This window comes from Talpa occidentalis, unplaced genomic scaffold (assembly GCF_014898055.3).
Source record: "Talpa occidentalis isolate TD23 unplaced genomic scaffold, MPIMG_talOcc4v2.1 talOcc4.15, whole genome shotgun sequence".
Classification (NCBI taxonomy): Eukaryota; Metazoa; Chordata; class Mammalia; order Eulipotyphla; family Talpidae; genus Talpa; species Talpa occidentalis.
The window spans coordinates 40,177,461-40,202,303 of NW_023601543.1; the positions used below are offsets into that span (position 1 = coordinate 40,177,461).

The following is a 24,843-nucleotide window of genomic DNA, read 5'->3' on the forward strand; positions in this document are numbered from 1 at the left end:
GCGTGTTGATTTTGTATCCTGCCACTTTACTGAACTGATTGATGAGTTGAATTATTTTTTTTGTGGAGTTTTTGGGGTTCTCTATGTATATTATCATATTATCTGCAAATAGTGATAGTTTGACTTCTTTTCCTATTTGGATTCCTTGTATGTCTTTCTCTTGTCTTATTGCTCTGGCTAGGACTTCCGGTTATATTGAAAAGCAGTGGTGAGAGTGGACATCGTTGTCTTGTTCCAGATCTTAATGGAATTGCTTTCAGCTTTTTCACCATTGAGAATGATACTGGCTGTTGGCTTGTCATATATGGCCTTTATGATGTTGAGGTATGTTCCTTGCATCCCAAGGATTTCAAGGGCTTTTATCATGAATGGGTGTTGTACTTTGTCGAAAGCTTTCACAGCATCTATTGATATTATCATATGGTTTTTATATTTCTTTTTGTTGATGTGTTGGATAACGTTGATGATTTTCAGATGTTAAACCATCCCTTGTGTCCCTGGAATGAATCCTATTGGTCGTGGTGAATTATCTTATGGATACATTGTTGGATTTCTGATAGCTAAAATTTTATTGAGGATTTTTGCATCAGTGTTCATTAGGAGATTGGCCTGTCTGTAGTTTTCCTTTTTTTGTGTTGTCCTTGTTTGGTTTTGGTATTAGTGTAATGTTGGCTTCATAGAACGTGTTTGGTATTGTCCCTTCCTTCTCAATTTTTGGAAGAGTTTGTGAAGGATAGGCACTAATTCGTCTCTGAATGTTTGGTAGAATTCATTTGTAAATCCATCATGTCCTGGGCTTTTGTTTTTGGGGAGGTTTTTGATTACCATTTCAATTTTGCTGCTTGTAATTGGTCTGTTTAGGTGTTCTATTTCTTCTTTATCTAGCTTTGGGTGATTGTAGAGTTGTAGGAATTTGTCCATCTCCTCTAGATTGTTGAACTTGTTTCCATATAACTGTTCATATTAGTTACTGATTATTCTTTTGATTTCTGCTTGTGTCCGTTGTGATTTCTCTCTTTCATTTATGATCCTGTTTATATGTGCTTTCTCCCTTTTTTCCTTTGTGAGCCTGGCTAGGGGTTTGTCTGTTTTATTTATTTTTTCAAAGAACCAGCTCTTGGTTTCATTGATCTTTTGGATTGTTTTTTTTTTTTTTATTTTCAATTTCATTGATTTCTGCTTTGGTTTTTATTATATCTTTTCTTCTACTGGTTTTGGTTTTTTTTTGTTGTTGTTCTTTTTCTAGATCTTTGAGCTTCGAGATTATTTTGTTTCTTTGAGTTCTTTCATGTTTCTTGATGTGAGCTTCTATTGCTATATCTTTTCCTCTTATTACTGCTTTTGCTGCATCCCATACATTTAGGATATTGGTGTCCTCCTTGTCATTCAATTCAAAGAATTTTTTAATTTCTTCTTTGATCTCTTCATTAGTCCAGTGTTCTTTCAGTAGTGTGGTTTTTAATCTCCATGACGTAGGAAAGTTCCTTGCCTTCTTTTTATGGTTTATTTCTAGTTTGATGCCTTCATGGTCAGAAAAGATGATTGGTATGATTTCAATCTTGGTGTATCTGTTGATGTTTGTCTTGTGCCCCAGTATGTGATCGATCCTGGAGAATGATACGTGTGCGCTTGAGAAAAATGTGTACTCCGTTTTTTGGGGGTTTAGTGTTCTATAGATGTCTGTTAAGCCCAAATGCTCTAGGTCCTTATTTAGAGCTTTAGTTTCTTTACTTATTTTTTGTCTTGTTGATCTATCCATTGTTGATAGTGGTGTGTTGAAGTCTCCACTATGTATGTGTTTTCTCTGATTATGTTGTTTCAGAGATGACAACAGTTGTCTGATATATTTTGGTGCTCCTTCATTTGGTGAGTATATGTTAATGAGTGTCATTTCTTCTTGAAGTATTGTCCCTTGATCATAATGTAGTGACCATGGGGTCTCTTTTTATCTTTTGAGTTTGAAATCTGTTTTATCTGATATAAGTATAGCTGTTCCTGCTTTCTTTTTTGGTCCATTTGCTTGTTGGATTGTTTTCCATCATTTATCTTTGAGCCTATTTTTATCTTTTGTAGCTAAATGTGTTTCCTGGAGACAGCAAAAGGTTGGGTTTTGTTTCTTAATCCAGGCTGCAACTCTGTGTCTTTTTTTTGAAGAGTTAGTCCATTTACATTTAGAGTTATTATTGATATGTTAGCATCTGTATTTGCCATTGTGTTTGTCTTTCCTTTGATTTCATTTATTTAATCTTTTAATAACTTTTTTTTTTTGGTCTTCTTTCGTTGTTATTCGTCCCTCTGAGATTCTGGCTTTAGGATTCCTTGTAGTATTTTTTTGGAGTGGGGGTTTAGTCGTAATGAAATTCCAGAGTTTCTGTTTGTCTGGGAAGATCGTTATTCTTTCTTCATAGAGGAAGGAGAGCTTTGCGGGATAGAGTATTCTTTGTTGGCATCTGTTTTCTTGGAGTCTGTTGACTATGTCCCTCCACTCTCTCCTTGTCCATAGTGTTTCTTAGGAGAAGTCTGATGTCAGCCTGATTGGTTTTCCTTTGAATGTTATCCGTTTCTTCCCTCTTGTCAGCTTCATTATTTTTTCCTTGTCCTGGATTCTTGGGAGCTTTACTATTATGTGTCTTGCTGTATTTTTCCTTTCATCGTGGAAGTTTGGTGTTCTTCTTGCTTCTTGTATATCAATTTTCAGCTCCTTCTTCACATTTGGGAAGTTCTCTTCAATTATCTCTTTGAATATTTTCTCTGTTCCTACATCTCTCTCCTCTCCTTCTGGGATTCCTATAACTCTTATATTTCTTTTCCTCATGGAGTCAGATAGTTCCCAAAGTCTTTATTCGTTCTTTTTCCTTCGTACTTCTCTTTCCTTTTCTGTTTTGGTTCTTTTTATTTCTGTGTCTTCAAGAGTACTTATTCGTTCTTCCATTTCATCTATTCTGCTTTCATTGCTTTTCCCAGAGTTCCTTATTTCCTCCATTTATTGTTTGATCTCCTGCGTTTCTTTTGCTTCCCTCTTTTGGGACTCAGTTTCATTCTTCTGACCATTGTTTTCCCTCTTTAGGGACTCAATTTCCTTCCTCTGATCATTGTTTTCTTTTATGAGTTCTGTCATTTTTTTAATCACGGCAATTTTTAATTCTCTTTCTGGAAGGCTCAGAAGTTCTTTCAAGTTACTGTCGTTGCAATCTGGGGGTGGTTTTCTTTTGGTGGTGTGCTTTTTTCCTGAGGAGTTGTTAGCTTGCGTGTGGTTCTTCTACTGCCTACTGTCTGTTTTCTAATTTGTTGTATGCATTGGGACAATGTGTTGCTGGGACTGGCTGGCATCTTGCGTGAGCTTCTCTGCTCCCCTCTGGCTCCTCCAGGATCCATCGGTCAGTTTCAAGCCGTCTTTACTGAAGAGAAGTCCCTGTTCTAAAATGCTGATGTGGGGACCCACTCCCCTGTGTGCTTGGTCTGCCCCTGCTGTGGGTTCCTGCTCCCCCTCTGGGTTTGGACTGCAGGCCAAAAGGGGCCTGGTGTGGGCGAGCTTCCCCGCTCACCTCTGGCTCCTGAGTGAGCCTTCTGCAGGCAGTCTTTACTGAAGAAATATCCCTGTTCTAAAATGGCGATGCTGGATGCGCTCCCTGCGCGTCCGGTCACAGGCACACTTCTGCGCGCCCGGTCTGCCCCAGCCGTGGCTGCCCACTCCCCCTGTGGGCTCAGACTGATGGTCTGAAGGGGCCTGGGGTGGCCTAACTTCCCAGCTGGCCACAGACTCCTCCCGGAGCTTTCTGCCGGTTTCAAGCACTCTTTTCTGAAGAAAGGTCCCTGTTCTATGGGTGTTAGTGACTTTTTTTCTGCTCGCTAGGTGGTGCCAGAGATCTCTCCTAATGTCCTTGGGGAGCTGTTTTTTTACCCTGTGGGACAGGGAACAGTGTGGGAATGGTAGGGAGAACCTCAACGGCTTTGGGGTGCTGTGTCTGCCTTGTACCCCACCGACGTGGAGGACCCACGCCCCGAATTTCGTGCCCCGGGTCTCAGTTCCAAAGCCCTCAGGTCCAGGACACGGGCTGTAGCCCAGTTCAGTGGCCACAGGAATTTCGCCTTTTTCACCCCACTCCCGTGTCCGGGCGCCTGGTTTCTGTTTACTCAGTGAGGGACTTTCACCTCAGTGAGGGCCCCCGCGCATTTCCCTGCAAGCCTAGGTCGCAGGCGTGGGTACCTGGGCAGCCATGATCCTCGCTTGCTTTTTAAGTGTGCCGCTTTTCCGCGTAAGCTTACCGGCTGGCCCTGGACTGTGTGCAGGTCTCCGGGGGGGTCTCTGTTCTCTAATGGTGCTTGGAGCCGTTCGCTCACCTCTACAGCAAATCCTGCAGGGTTCTCCACACCTCCAGTTCACGGGGTGTGGTGGCTGAAATAGTTCCTTTCCACTCCCAGTCCCACTTGATGCATAGTTTGTTCTTATTGGTCATTTTAGTTTGTTTTTTTCCTCCTTTCTGTTGGTTGGAGAGTGCCAACTTTGTGGGTGGGGGAGTGTAACAGGTTTCTGCTCTTTCCTCCCTTCTAGTCCTCTTTTATGGCAACTTTCTTCTTCGGGTAGTTTGTTGGAGTCATCCGTTTATCTTCCATGTCCCAGTTCTCACTGGGACCTGCCGCTTTTCCTCCCTATTAACTTTTTTTTTAATGGGAGATCTTACTCACTGCCTCTCCTCGCAGCCATGTTGCATAGTCCTCTTGCCACCAGCAATCTTCACAGGAAGTTGAGCGGTGAGTGATTTGGTTCCAAAACACTATCTTATTGCCGCCTTTCTCAGATCACTCCTGGTGCCAACTGTTGCTGATTGAGTTTTCCAGAAGCAGATATGAGGCATAATTGTGATATAAGATAGGAGGAATTAACATCTGAAAGGCAGCGAGAGGGGGTCCCACAGAGTCCCATCGCTGCAATGAGTGGTCATGGGTCCTGGGCAAGGAACCACCGATGTAGTGCCCTCTAAGTTCTTTGGTTTGAAGTTTCAAAGAGGGAAAGATATCGTACCAGGGTTGTGAACACTGGCCAGCAGATACAAGAGTCCTGGGTCCTACTGCTGGGTTATGTTGAAATTCACAGAGTCCTCAGGAAGGCACATCCATGGGTGCTACTGCTGCAGCTGCTTCAGAGGAGACATCTGATGCGGGCACTAGCTTCCAAGAAGGTGGTTCAAGATCCTCACAGAACCCACCAGTTACCGAGCCCTTCCGCAGAGGCCCTGCTAGTCTATGAGCCTAGACTGAGCCTCAAACTGGTGATTTTGTGTTCATGTCTTGTGAGACAACAGTGTCAATATATGCACTTCCCCGATGGCTCAAGCCTGCCGGAGCAGCCAGGGCCTTGCTGCGTGGTTGTCGATCAGAGGTGGCTTCTTCACTTGGGACAAGCGACAAAGGCAACGCCAAGTCCTGGGACGGGCATCCCTCCAGAGGCCAAGTTCACCTCCCAGTATTGTCTGCTCAAGCCTCCGGGCATCATGGCACCCTCCAGCTTCTCTAGAAAAGTTTTTTTTTTTAAGGGTACTATTCAATTCTATGATGAATGTAGTAAGACAGATTATTTCATAATCTGCTGATGGTTGTAGACATTTTGTAACTTTTTTGGAAAATAGTTTTGTTGTGTATGTCAAGAATCTTATTTATACTCCTTTACTCAGTATTTCTTGATTATTTCTTAGGACTCCATTTTGGGAAAATAATAAAAATCATATTATACATACCGCATATATAAATAAACACATACATATATATTATAAAATTATTTAAAGTAGTGAAAAACTGTAAATAACCCAAATGAATATTTAGTTAAATTATGGTAAATTGGTATGTTGATAGTATACAACTATTGAAAATTTATTACTAAGTATGATATGGGAGGAATGGACTGTGGTGGAGGACTATGGATGCCTTAATGTATGGTAGTTGTGGTGTGGTAACATACATCCGAAGAGGTGTGATCCTATACTTCTGAATCGTATACCATATTGTAAACCAATGTTGCCTCAATTAAAAAAAAAAGAAAATGTTCTATGTGAATTTTCAAAGGATAATAGCTGATGGCGTTGTTCCCAATGGTAAAATTTGAGCTTCTAATAATAACTTTGGAAAATGTAAAAAGAAATAAAGATATGGGAAAATATTTATGATATAATATTAAGAGGGGTAAAAGGGGATTCTAAATAGTATGTATAGTATAATCTCAAATATGTCAAAAACACACACACACACACACATATATATATATACATATATATGTGTGTGTGTGTGTGTGTGTGTGTGTATATATATATATATACACACAAACAATTTAAAGAGCGGACCACAAAAGGCTAGCAGTGGTTATTACTTCAAGATGCTGGGATTTTAGTGATTTTCATTTTGGGAAGATTTATGATGGTATGATTAGTGAACAGGAAAACATTAATAATAGCATGATTCGTGAATAGGGAAGCAGTAGTGCCTAAAACTTAAAAATTAAATTGTTGTAGTATATAGCAGAAGCAGTTTCTGGGGAAGAGGTAGTCTTAAGGAAAGATATCCCTAAGTTCAAATCCTAGACCTGCTTCTTTTTATGTTGTTTTGGGTAAAATTACCTCGTCACTCTGATTTTCTTTCTCCATATGTAAGCTGGTGATAATACCTAACCTATTGGGCTTGAAAGATTATAATCTGGCACATAATTGCTACTTAGTAAGTTTATTATTTTAATCCATCAGGAGGCTTTCCACAGTGACCGCTTCATGACATGAAGTGGAATCTCTGCAGTTTCCTCTTTAATTTAGAATTTGAAAGATTTTTGTTAGGTTATTCATCTGTGTTAGATTTCTTTTTTTTTATTTTTATATTTTTATTTTTATTTATTTTTTATATTTTATACATTTTTACATCATTTTTCATTTTTGCACAATATATGCTTTTTCATCTTGGTTATAGTCCCCATATAATTCCCACCCCCCTTATTTTGACCATAATCCCTCCTATCTTGATCTAGTTCCTGCCTTAGAAGTTATCCTTCCTCAAAAGTTAATAAGTAACAAATATTTTTATTCTTTATAAAATATGTGAAAATGATATACATTTACCATCATAATATTTGAATGAACTCTCCTAAAAGTTAGATAATAAACAGTCTATTTTTCTAAAGATAATTTTTGAAAGCAGGTGTGTAGTACCACAATTTGTCTTTGAACTGCTCTTTTACTGAAATTTTACTTGTAAATTAAAGTCTGTTATGTAATTCAATGCTCATAATTCTAAATGGGCAAAATAATCATAAAATTTTATTCACAAACTTTTTAATGAAATAATCACTTTTTTGACAAGTTGCTTTGCTAATCCAAATGCCTTTGCAAATCTGAAAAAATTATGTCTAATGGTTGCATAGTGTCCAATTTTATAAGCAAATTAACACTCATGAATGAAAAGATATAACCTATAATAGAAATGCCTCATGGTTGCACACATAGCACTTTACAATTTACAAAACTTTTCCCCCACTCTTAACAACAACCTTGTTATATAGATACAACAGATATTATTATCCTAATTTTACATTTTTGGAAATTGAAAACCAGAGGGCTAAGTTACATGTCAAACTTTACACTGCCAATTCTGATTCCAAGTTTTTTTTTTTTTTTTTTTTTTACTTTACCATAGCAGATTTTTTCATAGATGCAAAATTATTGAGAAATACAGTGCCATTAAAATCCTGTAATTTAGTAGGATAACAGAGGTCTGGAGCTACTTCTTATGTCAGAGATGGGTTTTAGCACTTTGTTTAGAAGGAAGGAAATACAGTGGAGTATGTCAGTGATCTATGGGTGATTTGGATTGGGTGCACTACGGTCACAGCCCCTGATGGGGAGGATCCTAATGCTACCTCATTCAAAAGAATAAATAAATGTAAAACATAGAATTTGTTTAATATGGGACTACTAATTTAATAATATGCATTGGTATACTAGAAGCTTTGATTTAATAGCATGACTAAGAGCAAAATTCCTGAGAATTGAAGTTAGGCAGTTAAAGTCATAGAAATAGTGGAATTACCAATGCTAAAATGATAATCTGGCTTCTCTTCAGATTGTATAAATATTTTGCCTTTTACCAATGCTGAAACAAAACATCCCTTATATATTAAAGACCCTGACAACATCACTATATTTTGGTAGTGTATTAAAATTAATCATATTATAACCTAAGTCATTTAAAAAATAAATCCAGTATAATGCATTCACTCTAAGAAGATATATGAATCACATTGCTTTGGGAAATTTACATTAAAAGTGAAGAGAAGGATTCTCAAAGAGGTTAGTTTCATCTGTTTACTTAATGTTCTTATTATTTGCTCAGATTTGTCTGCTTAAAGGTTTTTAATGAAGTAACTTTAAAAGATATCAACATTGTAAAAAGTCAAATGGTAAATTATCATTTTATTCTAGGTTCTGTTTACAGAGGAGGATGTGAAATTCTATCTTGCTGAACTGGCCCTTGCTTTGGATCATCTGCACCAATTAGGAATTGTATATAGAGACCTGAAACCAGAAAAGTAAAGCTATGTTTTCCTTACATATCCCTGTAATTACTATATTTCTCTAGCTAACTTTTTGACCTTCTTTGATTAATATTTTATTTTAAAGATTATATGAAAATATGTATGAATTACACCATTATATGAAGCTTATAAAAGTTAATCATAGTAGCATACCATTTGATACAACTAATCATTTAAAAAATTCCCAGTACATCAAGTACTGACTTTTTGAAAATTTATGACATTTATGCAAATGTTTTATATAAAATATTTCATCTTACTGAATGTAAATTTTGATTTACAGCATTTTACTAGATGAAGTGGGACATATCAAGTTAACAGGTATGCATTTTTTAATTCTACGCTAAGCTCATTAATATATTTTTTGTTACTTTAATATATGTCTAAGCCTATTTTCTTTTTTCTTCTTTTTTGATTTGATTTATATTTTATTCACCTCTTTAATGAACCAAAGTTAAAGGGTAGAAAGGGTTTTGATATGTTCTAATTGTAATACCAATAAAAGTAAATACAAGAGAGTAACTACCCTAATTAATAAATGACATTTGATTTTCCAGGTAAAAACGCATCATCTTGGTTTAACTCTAGATTGAGGGGTTTATTACAGGTAGCAATTGTATTTGAATATAGGGATAACTTTTTAAAAACTTTTAAGTCAAGTGTTCCATAATCAAATCAAGTTTATTTTGTTTTTTATTTGTATAAAACATTTTTATTTTACTTACTCTATTTTCACTATTGAGATTTTATTATATATAACACGCTGCTAATCCTTACAGAACTTTTAGGCATAAAGCATTCTTATTATAACATTCACAAATTTTTTTATTTTGAAATAATTATAGGCTCACAATAAGTTGCCAAAATAATATCAAGATCCTATGTACCCTTCACCCAGCTTCCCTCAATGGTGACATCTTATAAACCTGCAGTGCATTATTAAATCCAGGACCTTGATTGGTACAGTACAACTAATCGAATGACATACTTTACTTGAATTCATCAGTTTTTACATGCATTTGATTTTTTGTTTCTCTTTCTGTATAGTTCTTTGACATTTTGTCACATAGATTCGAATACCAGTACTAAAATCAATATTCAGAACTGTTCTATAGCTACAAAATAGTTCTCTTGTGCTGCACATTTATAGTTACGTGCTTCATCATCTTTCCCTAACTCCTAGCTACCAATTCTCTGTTCTATGTCTTGACTTTTTTTTTAAATTTTAGAATATTGTATAAATATGACCATACAGTAGTCACACCTCTGAGCTCTAATCCTTGAGAAATGAAAACGTAGGTGCACACAAAATCTTATATGAAGTTTCAGAGCAACTCTGTAATAGAGATCTCAGTTGTCCTTCAGAGAGGCTGAATGGATGAACTTACACACACACACACACACACACACACACAGCGAGAGAGACAGGAATACTACTTACCACTAAAAAAGAAATAACTCATGGCATATGCAACAACTTGGATGAACTCAAGGTCATTTTGCTGAGTGAGCCAATCTCAAAAGGTTAATTATGTTTTAAATAGATAGTAAATTCTGTATTTAATTATCAGAATTTTAAAACAGAGATAAAATGAAGATGTGGTCTTTACAGAGAATTTTGGACCTGTGTACTTTAAAGGTAAGTTGCTTTAAATTTCTAAGTATACTACTTAAATGTAATGATAAAGTATGAAGTTATTAACTTAAAAATGCAAGCAAATGTGTCAAAAATCAAAATCAGTTTTATGAAACTTATTGATTTATAACCTGATTTTCTTTCATATATAAAAGAAGCATTGCAAATTTAAGGGAATTAAAAGAGGAAAAGGGAAGAAAAATGAAGCGAGTACAGTACTTTTGAGATTGTACATATTATAAAATTTTATTTTGTAGCAGTCAAACTTTAGTTGTAAAGATAACTAGAACTTTTAATTATTTTAATTTTGCTTAATAAATTTTATCGATTTCATCAGGGGTGAGGAAGGGAGGTGGAAAGAGAGTAACATAAATCCTACTTATATTTCTCTTCTACATCAAGGTTAATTGGGTGATTAATGTATCAGATTTTTTATATTTAGTCTTATATGCATCTTTATATGGATTCTTAAATATGTTAAACACACTTTTCATGCTTTGAAGGTGAGAATAGTTAGAATCAATGTTAATTTATAAGCAAGACACACAAGACATGTGACAAGAAGAAAATGTGATTTATATGTTATTTCACAATTCAATCTATTTTCCTTAACATAGCACCAATATTTCTTTAAAGAAAGTGAACAATTACAAATATTGGATAATTTATACTGTTTTATGTTTATAGCTGAATTCAGCATTTTTCTGCTCTATGATATATTTATGTATTTATCCTCAAAACTTTCCAGTAAGTCTGCTTAAAGTGATCATTCACAAGTATTTTAAGACCATTTTTCAGCCTTTATTTTATTCCTTCTTTCCTTTTTTTCTTTTCTTCCTTTTTCGCTTTCTACCTTTTGTTCGTTTCCATCTTGAGTGTCTTTCCTCTTTTCCTCCCTCCTTCCCTGCTTGTCTCCTTCCCTCCACTTAAATACCATAGTCAGAAATCACCAAATTAATTGTTAATCATATCAGTGGGCTGTGCATGGGTTGTAGAGATTTACCAATGTCACGTCTAGTCTCGGCATTCTGAATTTCCCAGGATAATCTTACAGAGGGACAATACCCTTTTTTTTTTTGCCTGTTCACTATAAAAAAATCTTCCACATGTGAAGAATGGACGTAATGGTTAGTAGATTACTCAGGAATGTCAGTGCACTATAAAAAGGTTCCTTGGTATGACTGTGCTTTGAGCCTGATTAATTTCATAATCAGATTATGAATATATAACAGTTCAGTGGAGTGAGAATGGGTACCCTCCAAGATAACTGTACACTTGTTAATATATTATTTATATTGTCCTTATGTCTTTTTTTTTTCTTGGATACATACACTCAATCACACACACACAGACACACATACACACACTTACACTAACTATGTGGATATCCTGGTGAAAGAAATGTTAACTAATAACATGTTAAAAGTGATAAATTGAACACACAGTTGCTTTTTTAAAGCCTGTGGTTGTTATAATGTATTTTCCGAGGGATATAATTCAGGGGTAATTTCTATAAAGGGAAAGAAAAAGCATACATTGTCAGAAATTTAAATCACATAATACTTGACCTGAGTTTTTGTGAGAAAATAAGTACTTGAAGTAATTCTAAGTAATTTTTACCTTTATCAAAACAGTAACCAGTATTGCTTACAATAAATACTAGTTACATTATTGTGTTCTGGGCATGCTTTTAAAATCTAAAGCCATATAAAGGGATGGTTACAAATACTGACACCCTCCCCAAACAAAAGAACCCTTTATGTAGCTGATTTCTATATTTTCTTTTCAAATAACTAGTGTGGAAAAAACATTGATTAAGGTATGTCTTATTTACTATTGTAGCTAACTCTTATGATTGTAATTTTTTTTTAAATTGGCTGATGAGCAAATTCTACTGAGTTTTCTCAGAAATAGTACAGCAAAAGACCTCTGTGGTGTGGCATAAATCGCTGAAAGTTAACAGAGCATAAGAAAATTATCTTCCTTATTCCTCCTTTCTGGAATGCCCAAAGAGGCAGTGTTCTTCTCTACAGGTATGTTGTTATATTCAGCTGAACTGAACTTGAAGATCAGCTCTTATTTATGTTTAATTTTTAACAAGGAATGTTCAGAATTTAAAAGGCTCAAAATGCAGAGAAAGAACATTATGATACTAAACAAGATTTTTTAAAACATATGCCGAAATCATAATACATTCAGTTATTATATAAGGATAAGTGATTTTTAAGTGAAAATACTGAACATGGTTATACAAACAGTATCAAGGGGCCCTAAAATTAAGTGTCATTGTTGGTATTTTATTTAAAGTAAAATATAGCTTCTTTCTCTATAGAATTAAAGTATAATTTACATAGAATAAAATATAATATTTTGGATTCTTATGGTGATAGAATTTTTCTGATCTTGGTCTTCCTTATTTTCAAGATTATGGTTGTGCTATTGTACTATAATTTTGAAAAATATTATCTGGGGGAAACTGGGTAAAAGCATTAAGAGAATCTGTGTAGTATTTCACATGTATATATGTGCATGTGAATCTGTAGTGATTTCAATATAAAGTTTGATATTTAAAAAAAAAAAAAACATTACTTGGGCCTTCCTGGTGGCGCAAGGGGTTAAGCACCTCACTATGGGGTGGTTTGCAGCCTTTGCAGCACAAGTTTGATCCCCGGCCGGCCAGGGAGCAACCCACATGGCACGGCAGACCTCTCCTGACTTGCCCGCTTCTCCCCTCAGCAGTGTACTTCAGTCAATCTGCCTGTTCTGTTCCCCACTCTGTCTCTGGTGAATCCTCTCACCAACCCCCCGCATCTCTGGCCTGCACCCCAGCTTTTGTATGCATTAATAAATCTTTAAAAAAAATTAAAAAAACATTAATTTTTCCATGTATAATTCTCTAAACTTTGACACATGCATAGTCTTGTAAGCACCATCAAAATCAATATATAAAACAGTTCTGGACATCAAAAGGAGAAGGAAACCTCAACATCCCCTCACACCACTACTGCAGCTGCAACCAGCACCTCTGATACTCTGCAAGGTGCCCGGTAAATTCTCCCTGCCCAGTTTCTGAGGAAAGGGAAGCTCTAGCATCTGTCCACTGCCACTGCCATTGTAGCCAGACCCCTGCCGCTCCACAAAACACCAGGTGAGCACAACCCTCCTGGCCTCAGAGATGAAGGAAACTCCAGCATCCCCCAGCGACTATTGCCATTTCAGACAGCCCTGCACGACTCCCCAAGGTACCAGGTGAATGTGCCCCATCTGCCCTCAGAGGAGGAGGAAGCCTCATCATCCCCACCCACCAACTACTGAGCAGCAATGCAAAGTCATGGGAGTAGACCCTGAAAAGAGCCCAGGCTTGTTTGAGAAGAAGAGCAAAAGCCACACCCACAGCTGGGCAATGGGAAAACTAACAATGGGGAGAAGGAAGAACACAGCAAATTGCCACACAAGTACTCAGGGGAACAAAATACCAGTGAGGGAGAATGTCTTTGGGACTAAACTACAAAGAGATGGAAGATATAGGCTTCCTTTCAGATGCAGAATTCAAAATTGCCATGATGAAGAAAATTAAAGAATTTGAATTAAAGAAAATAAAAGAAAATGAATGTCATGAGAAATAAGATCAACACAACAGGTGATCTTAAGACGATGAACTGAAGACCAAAATTGAAGTTCTAACTAAAGAGAAATATGGAGATTCAGGATATAAAAAGAACATTATAGGAGTTATAAAAAAAGAGAGCTATGGAAGTAGAATAGACAAAATGGAAGAACAAATCAGTGTATTTGAAGATGTGAAATTAAACAAGGAATATGGGTAGAAAAGTAAAAAGAGAAACAAAGTAAAAAAAAAAATGAAGAAATACTCTGAGATTTATTTGACTCCATGAGGAAAGGAAATATAAGAATAATGGGAATAACAGAGGGAGAAGATAGGGGGGAAACAAAGTAAATTTAAAGAAATTATGGAGGAAAACTTCCTGAATTTAGAAAAGGTAAAAATGTACAAATCCAGGAAGCTTAAAGAATCCCAGGGTATCTAAATAAAGTGAGACTGACAGCAAAACATTTAGTAGTAAGACATTCAAAATTTCAAGATGAAGAAAATATTGAAGCTGGCAAGGGGAAGGAAGCAGATAACTTATAAAGGCACCTCAATGAGGCTAAAATCAGACTACTCTGAAGAAATACTATGCACAAGGAGTGAATGGAACAGCATATGCCAAATATTAAAGATAAAAACTAGCAGCCAAAAACAATTTATCCTGCAAAACTCTCCTTCAGATATGAAGGAAAGGAGTTACAAAATCCTTTGCAAACAAAAAGAACCTGGAGGAATTTGCAAACAAACGACCCTTCTTCCCGCCAAGAAATATTGAAAGGAGTTCTTATATCTAACCCCCCAAAAAAGAAAGATATACAAATAACTGAATGATGAAATAGATAGAACCACATAAAGCTAAGGAACAAATCACAGCAACAGATTTTCATACATCAGTAATCACTAAATATATATAGGCTGAACTCACCAATTAAAAGGCACAAAATATCTAGCTACATCAAGAATCAGAACCCAGCTCTCCACTCTCTCCAGGAAATAAACTGAGCTCCAAAGATAAACTGAGAAAAAATGGTTGGGAAAAAAATCCTACAATAATAATTATCAATTAATTATATTGATTTGTTTCCTGTATAATGAGTCAACCTTTTAGCCCTGGGGTTAACCTCACCTGTTTTTTTTTTTTTTTAATTTTAAATATTGTACTTTGTTCCATCATTTTATTTGACTCTTCTTTAGAACTTCTATTTTTTTTTTGCTAAGGTTTTCTATTTTAATATTTGTTTCAGTGTGTTATTGTGATCATTTTTAAAGCACCTGCTTTAATGTCTTTGTTAGAGAATTCCTACATCTTTGTCATCTTGCCATTGGTTTCTATTACATTTTACCATCTGGGTTTAAATTCTTGTGGTTCTTCATATGTCAAATAACTTCAGATTGTATTCTTGTCATTTTAAATATTAAGCTATGAGATTCTGGATCTTCTTTAAATTCTATGGATGATGTTGATATTTTCAGCTTTAGCAGGCAGTTGACCTAGTTAGATTTAGGTGGCACGTTTCAACCCAATTCTGTAGGTTATTGTTCCAATGTAAGTTCAATTCTAAGGTCATTCTGGGACATTGACAATAGTTATTAATTATTTAAGTTTTCAAAGTCTTTGATACATTGTTTTAGGATTTGATCCCCAAATGTGTGGCTCAGGGGTAAATGCTGGAATTCATAAACAAAGAAAATCTAAATAAATTGCTTTGCTATGTTCATGGATTAAATTTTTTAATATTATTGTAATGACTTAGGGAACACTACATCAGGAAGACATAAAATTAATCAATCTATATATACTCAACAAATGAAGGGGCACCAAAATATATTTCTCAACTACTATTAACTCTAAAAACAGACATTGGGGAAAAAAAAAACACAGTTGTAGTAGGGGACTTTTAACACCCCACTCTCACCTCTGGAAAATCAGCTAGACAGAAAATAAATAGGGAAACAATAGCCTTAAGCAAAGAATTAGACCACATGGACCTAATGTGTAGTTATACACACACATATATGATACTGCACCCCCCAAAACCTGAATATACATGTTTCTCAAGTACACTTGGAACATTATACAGGATTCATCATATATTGGGTCACAACACAAGTATCAGCAAATTCAAAAAGATCAAAATCATACCAAGCATCTTCTGTGACCATAAAGATATCAAACTAGAAATCATCCACAGAAAGAAAACAGGGGCACATACAGACCAATGGAAGAGAATAGATAACCTAGAGGCAAACCTAAGTGGGCAGTTAATCTATGAAAAGACAATTAAGAATATGCCCTGGAGCATGGACAGCCTCTTCCAATAAGTGGTGTTAGGAGAACTGGACAGTTTTGCATGAAAAAATTAAAGTAGATCACTATCTCACACCATACATAAAAATCAATTCAAAATGGATTAACAATTGGACATAAGACCTGAAACAATACAATACATAGAAAAAAATCATAGGCAAAACACTTCTTGACATATGTTTCAGGGACATAATTTGAAAATTCTTCTGTAGCAGCAATTATAAAAGGAACTACATAAAACAATAAATCTCTTGTATAGCAAAAGAAACTGTCACCAAAACAAAAGGACCCCCCCGGTAAATGGGAGAAATAATTGCACACCATGTATCTGAAAGGGGCTAATGTAAAAGATTTGCAAAGATCTCATACAACTAAACAAAAAGAAAGCATCCCAATTTAAAAATGGGCAGAAGAACTAATAGGCACTTATCCAAAGAAGACATGTAAATGGCCCATAGGCACATGAAAAAATATTGTTCATCACATTGTCAGAGAAATGCAACCACAATGAGATGCCATCTCACAACTGTGAGAATAACCCATATCAGAAAGTCCAGAAATAATAAATGCTGATGAGGATGTGTAGGAAAAGAATCCTACTATACTTTTGGTGGGAATGTAGATTTGTCAAGCCCTGCGGAGAAACAGCATGGCAGTTTCTCAAAAGTCTATGAATGGATGGGTCTTCATTATCTAACTCAGCAATTCCACTCCTCGGTATCTACCAGAAGAATACAAAAGCACTAACTTGTAAGGAAACTTGCACTCACATGTTCATTGAAGAACTGTTTACATTAGCCAGGATATGGAAACAACCTAAATGTCCCCAAACAGTTGAATGGATTAAGAAGATGTTTGTGTATTGGACTATTCGGCTATCAAAAGATAAACTTTTGCCATTTATGGCAACATGAATGGAGCTGGAAGGGAAAATAAGATCAACCATATGAAAAAAAGAAGTGCTGGATGGTGTCAGTTACATGTGGAATATAGGAAAACAAAACAAAGGGTTAGATAAAGCCAAACTAAAAATCTAACCCTAGAAGGCTCACTGTGGAATGGGGCCAACCAGAAGGGTAGGAGGAAGGACAAAATGAGAGACAAGAATGAAGAAGGGAGGAAGAGTAGTGTCTGTGGTGATGAATCATGGGTTCTTTGGTGGTGGGCACATTTTTGGCAGTGAAGCCTCAAGGGTGGATCCTATACTTCTGTTATGGAAACAATGATGCTAACCAAAATTAATAAAAAATATTAAAACAAAATTTTCTGTTAATAATACTCAATGAATATATATTTTATCATTGTATTCTCCAAAAGGCATTATATAAAAATGTGGGGTTTTCATGCATGTAATAATATATGTATAATAAATATGAAAGAAAGTTTCATAATTCCTCAAAATTTCCCTACTATAATTCAGTCTTATCTTTACCCCTAAAAAGCCACCAGTTGGCATTTGGGCCTATAGTTTTATCTTCTCCACAATATAACAAGCAAAGAGGCTTGCAGTATATAACCTTTTGAGTTTGGCTTCATTTTATGTAGTATATTGCTTTTGAGATTCATCCACATTGTTGTCTGTATCACTAACGTGGTTTTTCTTTACTATTGTTATTGCTGAGTAGTGTTCATTTTATGTTGGTAACATGGTTTGTTTAACTATCAATTAAAGCAATTTTGGGGTGCTTTTGGCAGTGATGGATGAAGCCACTATAAATATTCATGTACAGGTGTTATATGAACATAAATTTTTATCTCACTTGATTAAATACCAAAGGAATGAGATTGCTTGGCGATACGGTAAGTGCGTATTTAACTTAATGAGTAACCTCCAAACTCTTATCTGAAGTGCTTGTGCCATTTTATATATCCACCAACAATGTATGAGAGTAGCAGTTTCTCTCCATTACTTTGTATTGTCAGTATTTTTTTCCTACCTATACTAATAGGTACGTGAGCAGTATTTGATTATGGTTTTAATTTCATTTATGTAATAGCTAATGATATTGAACACCTTTTCATGTACTTACTTCTTTGGGGGATATATCTGTTCTGATATAGGATTGTTTACTATTAAATTTTGAGGTTTTAAAAAATATACTGTGTATGTAAGTCCTTTGTTAGCTGTGTGAGTTGCAAATATTTTCTCCCAGTCTGACACTTCTTTCTAATTTCTTGTAACAGTGTCTTTTAGAGAGCAATTTTAGATTTTGATAAGGTCTGGTTTATACACTTTTTTCCTTTAATGGAATATACTTTTAATGCATCTGTGAAATTTTCACCTACCCCAAGGTCACAAAGATTTCCTCCTATGTTTCATATGGACATTTTACAGTTTTAGGTTTCACATTTATGATTCATTTGTGCATGTGTGTTTATCATATAAGGATGGATTTCTATGTATTGATATATTACTTTTCCGGCTCCATTTGTTGAAAAAACGTCTCCACAGAATTGATTTTACACCTTTTTCAGAAATCAATTAACAATATGTACCACTTCTTTTATAATGCAACACATGTGTTATAAAAATCACTGCACTATGCATAGCTGCACAATTAAAAGCACAGAAATTATGGAGAAAATAGGGTTGTGTTTCACACTGAAATATTTAACAGTGACATTAAAGAAAGATAAAAGGTTAATGAAAATGATAACATTATTTTCCATGATTAAGAAAATATAAAGACTGCAATAAATATGGTACCTTATCTTGAAAAATTGTGATTTGCTTGTAGGATAACATCTGTAAGTTTACAATTTATAATTAATTGTGAAGTAGTGGAAGATAGATGATTATCTGGAATTGAGAGAAAAGTTGTAACATTACAGGTGGACAGGAATATCTCTTAACAAACATGGTGAGCTGAAATAGCTGGAAGATGTTTGATGTTTGTGTATGTAGCATGTATATTTTTACTCAAGTCAGTTCAGGTAGGTGCAGTTTTCTGGTCTTTCATCTAGTATTTCTAGCTGATTGCGCAAAATTGCACATAAACAAATCCAAAATTGGAAACTCATGTTATGCTTAGATTGTTTCCAATCATACCGGAACAAATTTGCATTTTCAAATTGTTCTTTTTTTAATTTCAATAACATTAGTGTACCACACTGCATACGATTTGCTGGTATAGGTTTAGAAGAATTGGCTATATGTGTCAGTCTGTTCTTGGACACTGATGCTGTTCTATTGTTATAAATATTATGTTAAGCCTCATTTTTTTCCCAAAACTCTTTTGCTATTCTACTTCTTCTTTTTATATAAATTTTAAATTCACTTTGTTGATTTCTTCAAAAGAAATCTTGCTGGGATTTTCATTAAAGTATCGTTTTATCTGTATATTAGTTTTGGGAGAATTGACTTGTTTAGCAGCACTGAATCTTCTAAACCATGAACACAGTATATCTCTCCATTTACTTAGATTTACTTTGATGTCTTTCATTCGTGTTCTGTTTTCAGCATGCAGGTTTTGGTTATACATTGCATATTTATGCCTGTGTGAATATTGGCGATATTTTTGGTGGCATTATAAATAGTAATTTCTAAATATTAACTTCCAATTTTTCATTTCTATCACATAGACATAATATATTTATATATAATATATCTATCTATCTATGTGTATCTTAAGCTCTAAAAGGCCTTAAAAAAAACTGGAAGCTGATCAAAGCCAATCAAAATTTGCTTCATTGTAATTTTTATAAGCTTAACTTAATGTCTGTTTTGTGTAGTCTATTTCCAAATTTATATCGCAATGGCAAGTTTGATGTAATTGTTTTCCTCAAAATTGTTGAATGATATTCTAGTACGGATATTTTGAAGATAAGATTAAAATGAGCAATCTTTAAAAGTTCTTAAAGAGTATTCTTATGAAATACAGGTTGCTTTCCATTGTTGATCTCAACAGAAGCTTTCTTAAAAGTAATTGCAGGTCATCCTGGAATATATAGCATGTAATTTTGTTTCTTTTGGTATTTTCTATTTTTGTGAAATCTTCAGATATATTTTTGTGTAACATTGTTATTATAGATTTTGGACTCAGCAAGGAGTCAGTAGATCAAGAAAAGAAGGCCTACTCATTTTGTGGTACAGTGGAGTATATGGCTCCTGAAGTTGTAAATAGGAGAGGTCATTCCCAGAGTGCTGATTGGTGGTCATATGGTGTACTTATGGTAAGTAGCATTATTTTTTAAAATTATGCCAGTATAAAATTAATATCATTTTGAATTTTAATTTAAATTTTGGGATGTGACGTGAGAATAGGTTTCTGATAATTCATGATTATCATTATAAATCATGTGGTTGATTATCTTATAAAGTAAAGATTAAGGTTTAGGTTTCTGAATTTTTTTAATGTTGCTAGATAAAAAGGTAAACAGCAACATTCTTTTATAAAGCATTAAGATTTAAATCTTAGAAAAAGATATACCAAATTTTGTATTTCAGAATACTTTGTTTAGCAGATATATAGTATTTTAATTAGGTATCATAGAATTTAGCACCTTACCATATACTACTGCCTTATTTTCAATTGTTTCAATCATAGAAAGATTATAAACCTCTTAAGAAAAACAGTCATGTCTTATACTCATTTTCGTCTCTGATGGTACCAAAAACTGGGCATGACTTAATTTGATATAAGATTAAACATAGAATTTGCAGTATTAAGAAGGATGGTTAACAAATAGATGTTTAATCAGATATAATTTGCTTTTGAGTACTGATAATCCTGTCTACCTTTATATCACTGAGGACACACTATATGACACAGCAATATATGAAGTGCGTGTCATAAGCATGGTATTTGGGTAGGCACCTGGGGTAAGAACAGGCTAGAAGTACACTATTTTGCATTTTCTATGACCTAAGAAGGCATATAATTTGGTTGCACTAACAACTGCAATAGCTAAATAAACTTTCCAGAAGTACCTTAGGACTTTAACCAAAAATTCATTTAAGTTGAGGTATGGAAAGTGGAGAAGGGAGAACTTAAATTAAACCCTGAATGATGGATAAAATTTAAATAGCTGCATGTCAAGAATAGCATTGTGATTGTGTTAGCAAAGGTCTGGAGAACCAATTTGAGTACAGTAGTGGATAATGATGGTTAAAGATGGAGGAAATAAGGCTAAAAGTATATAAGCACATTTGCATGTAATTTTCTGAGTATTGGGAAAATTTTGTATATTGATAGGATGGTAATTAGGGAAACAAGTATTTTAGGAAGATTAGTCTTGACATCATTATATAAATGGATTTTAATCAGAGGAAACAAGTAAGGAGACCAGCAGTGTCTCCTTACAAGACACTTAGAAAACTATAGACTAAAAAAGAGGAGATCTTAAAGACATTTCAAAGAAAGAACTGACTGCCATTACTAGCAGATTGTCACAGATGAAGCAGAGTGGAAGATAAAGATACTGCTAAAATTTAAGAACTTTAGGGTAATGAAATTGTGGTTGGTCAACAGAAAAAAGAGAGCTGGGAAAGACTGATTTTGGAAGTATTGATATATAATATATAATATAAAACATTTGGAAAGAATTAGTCAATCAGTTAATTATATATTTTTAATTGAAGTGACCTTGACTAATAACATTATGTAAGTTTCAGGAATGCATCATCGTAAATCAACATCTGTACATATTGTTTAGCAATATAAGTCCATTTCTATCCTTCATGCAGTTGACTCCTTTGACATAATTTTCCCAAAGCCTGTCCCTCTTTACCTTTTGGTAACCAATAATTTGATTTTGGTTTTACAGTTTAAAAAGGTTTTCTTGGGCCTCCCCGGTGGCGCAGTGGTTGAGCGTTGGGTTGCGAAGCTGCCCGCAGCCTCTGCGGCGCCAGTTCGATCCTCGGCTGCTCCCCGGCCACCGGAGGAGGGTCCCACATGGCGTGCAGACCTCTCCTGCCGCCCGCTGCTCCCCTCAGCAGTGTACTTCGGTCCTTCTGCCTGCTCTGCTCCCCGCTCTGGCTCTGGTGAATTCTCTCACCCTCCCGCGCTTCTGACTGTACCCAGTGCTTGTATAAACAAAACAAACAAACAAATAAATAAATAAAACATGCCTCTATTAAAAAAAAAAAAAATTTAAAAAAAAAAATAAAAAAAATAAAAAGGTTTTCTTTTTTTTTTAATTTAGATCATTCATTTGTTCAGTTTCATGTGGTGTTTGTCTTTCTCTGTTCAACTTATTTCACTGAGTATAATACCCTCTAGGTTCATGCATGTTGTTGTACATGGCAGCATTTTATCTTTTTTTATACAGTGGATAAGTAGTTCATGTGTATATATAACACATCTGTTCATTATCCATTCATCTGTTCATGAAACATTTGGTTGTTTCTGCTCTTGGCTATTGTATATAATACTGCAGTGAACATGGGGGGTGCATATGTCTCTTTGAATCAGTGTTTTTGCATTTTTGGTCAATACCCCAAAGTGGAATTATATGAAATTTCTCTTTATAATTTTTTAAAGATTTTTCTATTTATGCATACAACAGCTGGGGTACAGGCCAGTGATGGGGGTGGGTGGGTGAGAGGATTCAGCAGTGACAGAGTGAGGAGCAGAACAGGCAGATCTACTGAAATACACTGCTGAGGGGAGTAGCAGGCTAGGCAGGAGAGGTCTGCTGTGCCATGTGGGCTGCTCCCAGATCAGGGATTGAACTCATGCTGCAGTGGCTGGCTGGCAATAGCTTGATAGTGCTGTATTTAACCCTTGTGCCACCAGGGATGCCACAGATTAATGTTTTATGTCCAGTCAAAAAATCGGTAGAAGAGCTAAAAAGACACTTCTCCAAAGAGGAAATGCAAATGGCCAACAGGCATATGAAAAAATGTTCAACATCACTTGTAATCAGGGAAATGCAAATCAAAACCACAATGAGATACCAAGTTACACCAGTGAGAATGGCACATATTGAAAAAACTAGCAACAACAAATGTTGGCAAGGATGTGGAGAAAAAGGAACTCTCCTACATTGCTGGTGAGAGTGCAAACTGGTGCACCCACTATGGAAAGCTCATAATTTTTTAAAAAAAATTCTCTGCTACTGAGAAAACCGGAATGCAAAAAATGAAAAAAAAATCGATTCTGAGTCAATAATGAATATGAAAGAAAACCAGTTATAGCTCACTTCATCCTTTCTGAGCCACTTCTTCCCATTTTTTATAGGGTTGCTTGTTTTTTGTTGTTGAGTTTCATGTGTTCTTTTCATACGTTGTTTCTAATAGAATAATAGTGTTTTTGGTTCACAAAACAGTGTATGATTTAGAATTATAGAATTACATTCCTATGGAGTATGTCAGCACTCTACATTGACCACCAAAGCACCCATATTCCTCAACGATACTCCACTGGGCACCTTTTATATTTTGCCCTACTCCTACACCCTGCTCCTCTGCTAGCCTCAATTCTATGGTCAAATTTTAGGGCTTGTTACTGGTTTGGTTTTGTCTTCTCCTTTGTCTCATGTCTCTGTATTGCACAGATAAGTGACATCATCAGGTATTCCTTTTTCCTATTTGACTCAGTGTTATCCCCTCCACTTCCATCCATGTTGTCACATATGCAAGATTTATCTTTTTTTATAGCTGAGTAGTATAGCATACACGCACACACACACACACACCCCCCACATCTTAATCCAATCATTGTGCTTGAGCACCTAGATTGCTTCCATACCTTGGCTTTTGTAATTAGTGATGCAATGAACATTGGAACATACATTTCTTTGAATTAGTATTTTTGCATTCTTAAGGTAGATAGCTAAGAGTGGAATTGCTGGGTGTAGTGCCAGGAAGGCACAGAGCTGGTTCTCTATGATCTGAGCATATCAGGCGGGTAAAGGAGAGTCCTGGAGCCCTCGATGACTTTCTCAGGCTTTTATTGAGCTTTTGCAGCAACCCCAGCAGGCAGGGGTGCTGGGGGGGCCAGGAGGCTGGCAGGCCTCTCAGCCCCCGGCAAATCTTCACTCCTTCTGGGCTCTCCCCCTCTCTGCTTCTCTTGGCAAATATAAAATAATGCATCCATGGCCCATAGAAGTAAACAACACAACTGAAAATAGCAATGTAACAAAAGTGCAGGTGCCCACCATCAGGCATGCAATCCTAATGGCAGGAGGGCAGAAAAGCCTGAAAATCATTTACCCTATACTGGGTCATATGGTAGATCCAAGCTGTAATATTTTAAGAAACCTCCATACTGTTTTCCGTAGGAGCTGAACCAGTCTACATTCCTACCATTTGTGTAAGGTTAACTATTAATGTCTAATAATGCTAGTTCTTCCAAGTCATGAACCAGATCTTAGAGGAAAAGCTTTCAGTTTTTCGCCATTGAAAATAGTGTTAGCTGTAAGTTTTTCATATACAACCTGTATTATGTTGAGGTATGTTCTGTCTGTCTCCATTATTTTGATGATGATTGTCATTAATGGATGTTGAATCTTATCAGATTTTTTTCTCTACATCTAATATAATGATCATATTTTATCTTTCCTCTTGTTGGCATGCAAATTACATTGATGGGTTTTCAGATATTGAGTCACACTCATACTTAATTCCTTATGATAAATACCACTGGTTATAATGTATGATCATTTTAATGCATTGTTGAATTTGGTTTGCTTACATTTTTAATGGATTTTTGCATCTATGTTCATCAGGGAAATTTATCTATAAATTTCTATTTTTTGTGAGTTGTAGGGTAAGTAAA

At 35.4% G+C, this 24,843-nt stretch overlaps 1 protein-coding gene across 3 annotated transcripts in view; it reads left to right on the forward strand.

The window, feature by feature from the left end:
• The window catches only part of RPS6KA6 (ribosomal protein S6 kinase A6), a 189,932-nt gene that overhangs the window by 43,392 nt on the left and 121,697 nt on the right, over positions 1-24,843 (forward strand). For 2 of the 3 annotated variants that reach the window (XM_054695658.1, XM_037512226.2), the window contains exons 6-8: positions 8,457-8,563; positions 8,853-8,890; positions 20,154-20,296. In XM_054695658.1, coding sequence (XP_054551633.1) covers positions 8,457-8,563; positions 8,853-8,890; positions 20,154-20,296 — 288 coding nt within the window. Of the gene's footprint in view, positions 1-8,456; positions 8,564-8,852; positions 8,891-10,181; positions 10,209-20,153; positions 20,297-24,843 lie in introns of all 3 variants that reach the window. The other variant, XM_037512225.2, reaches the window with a different exon arrangement.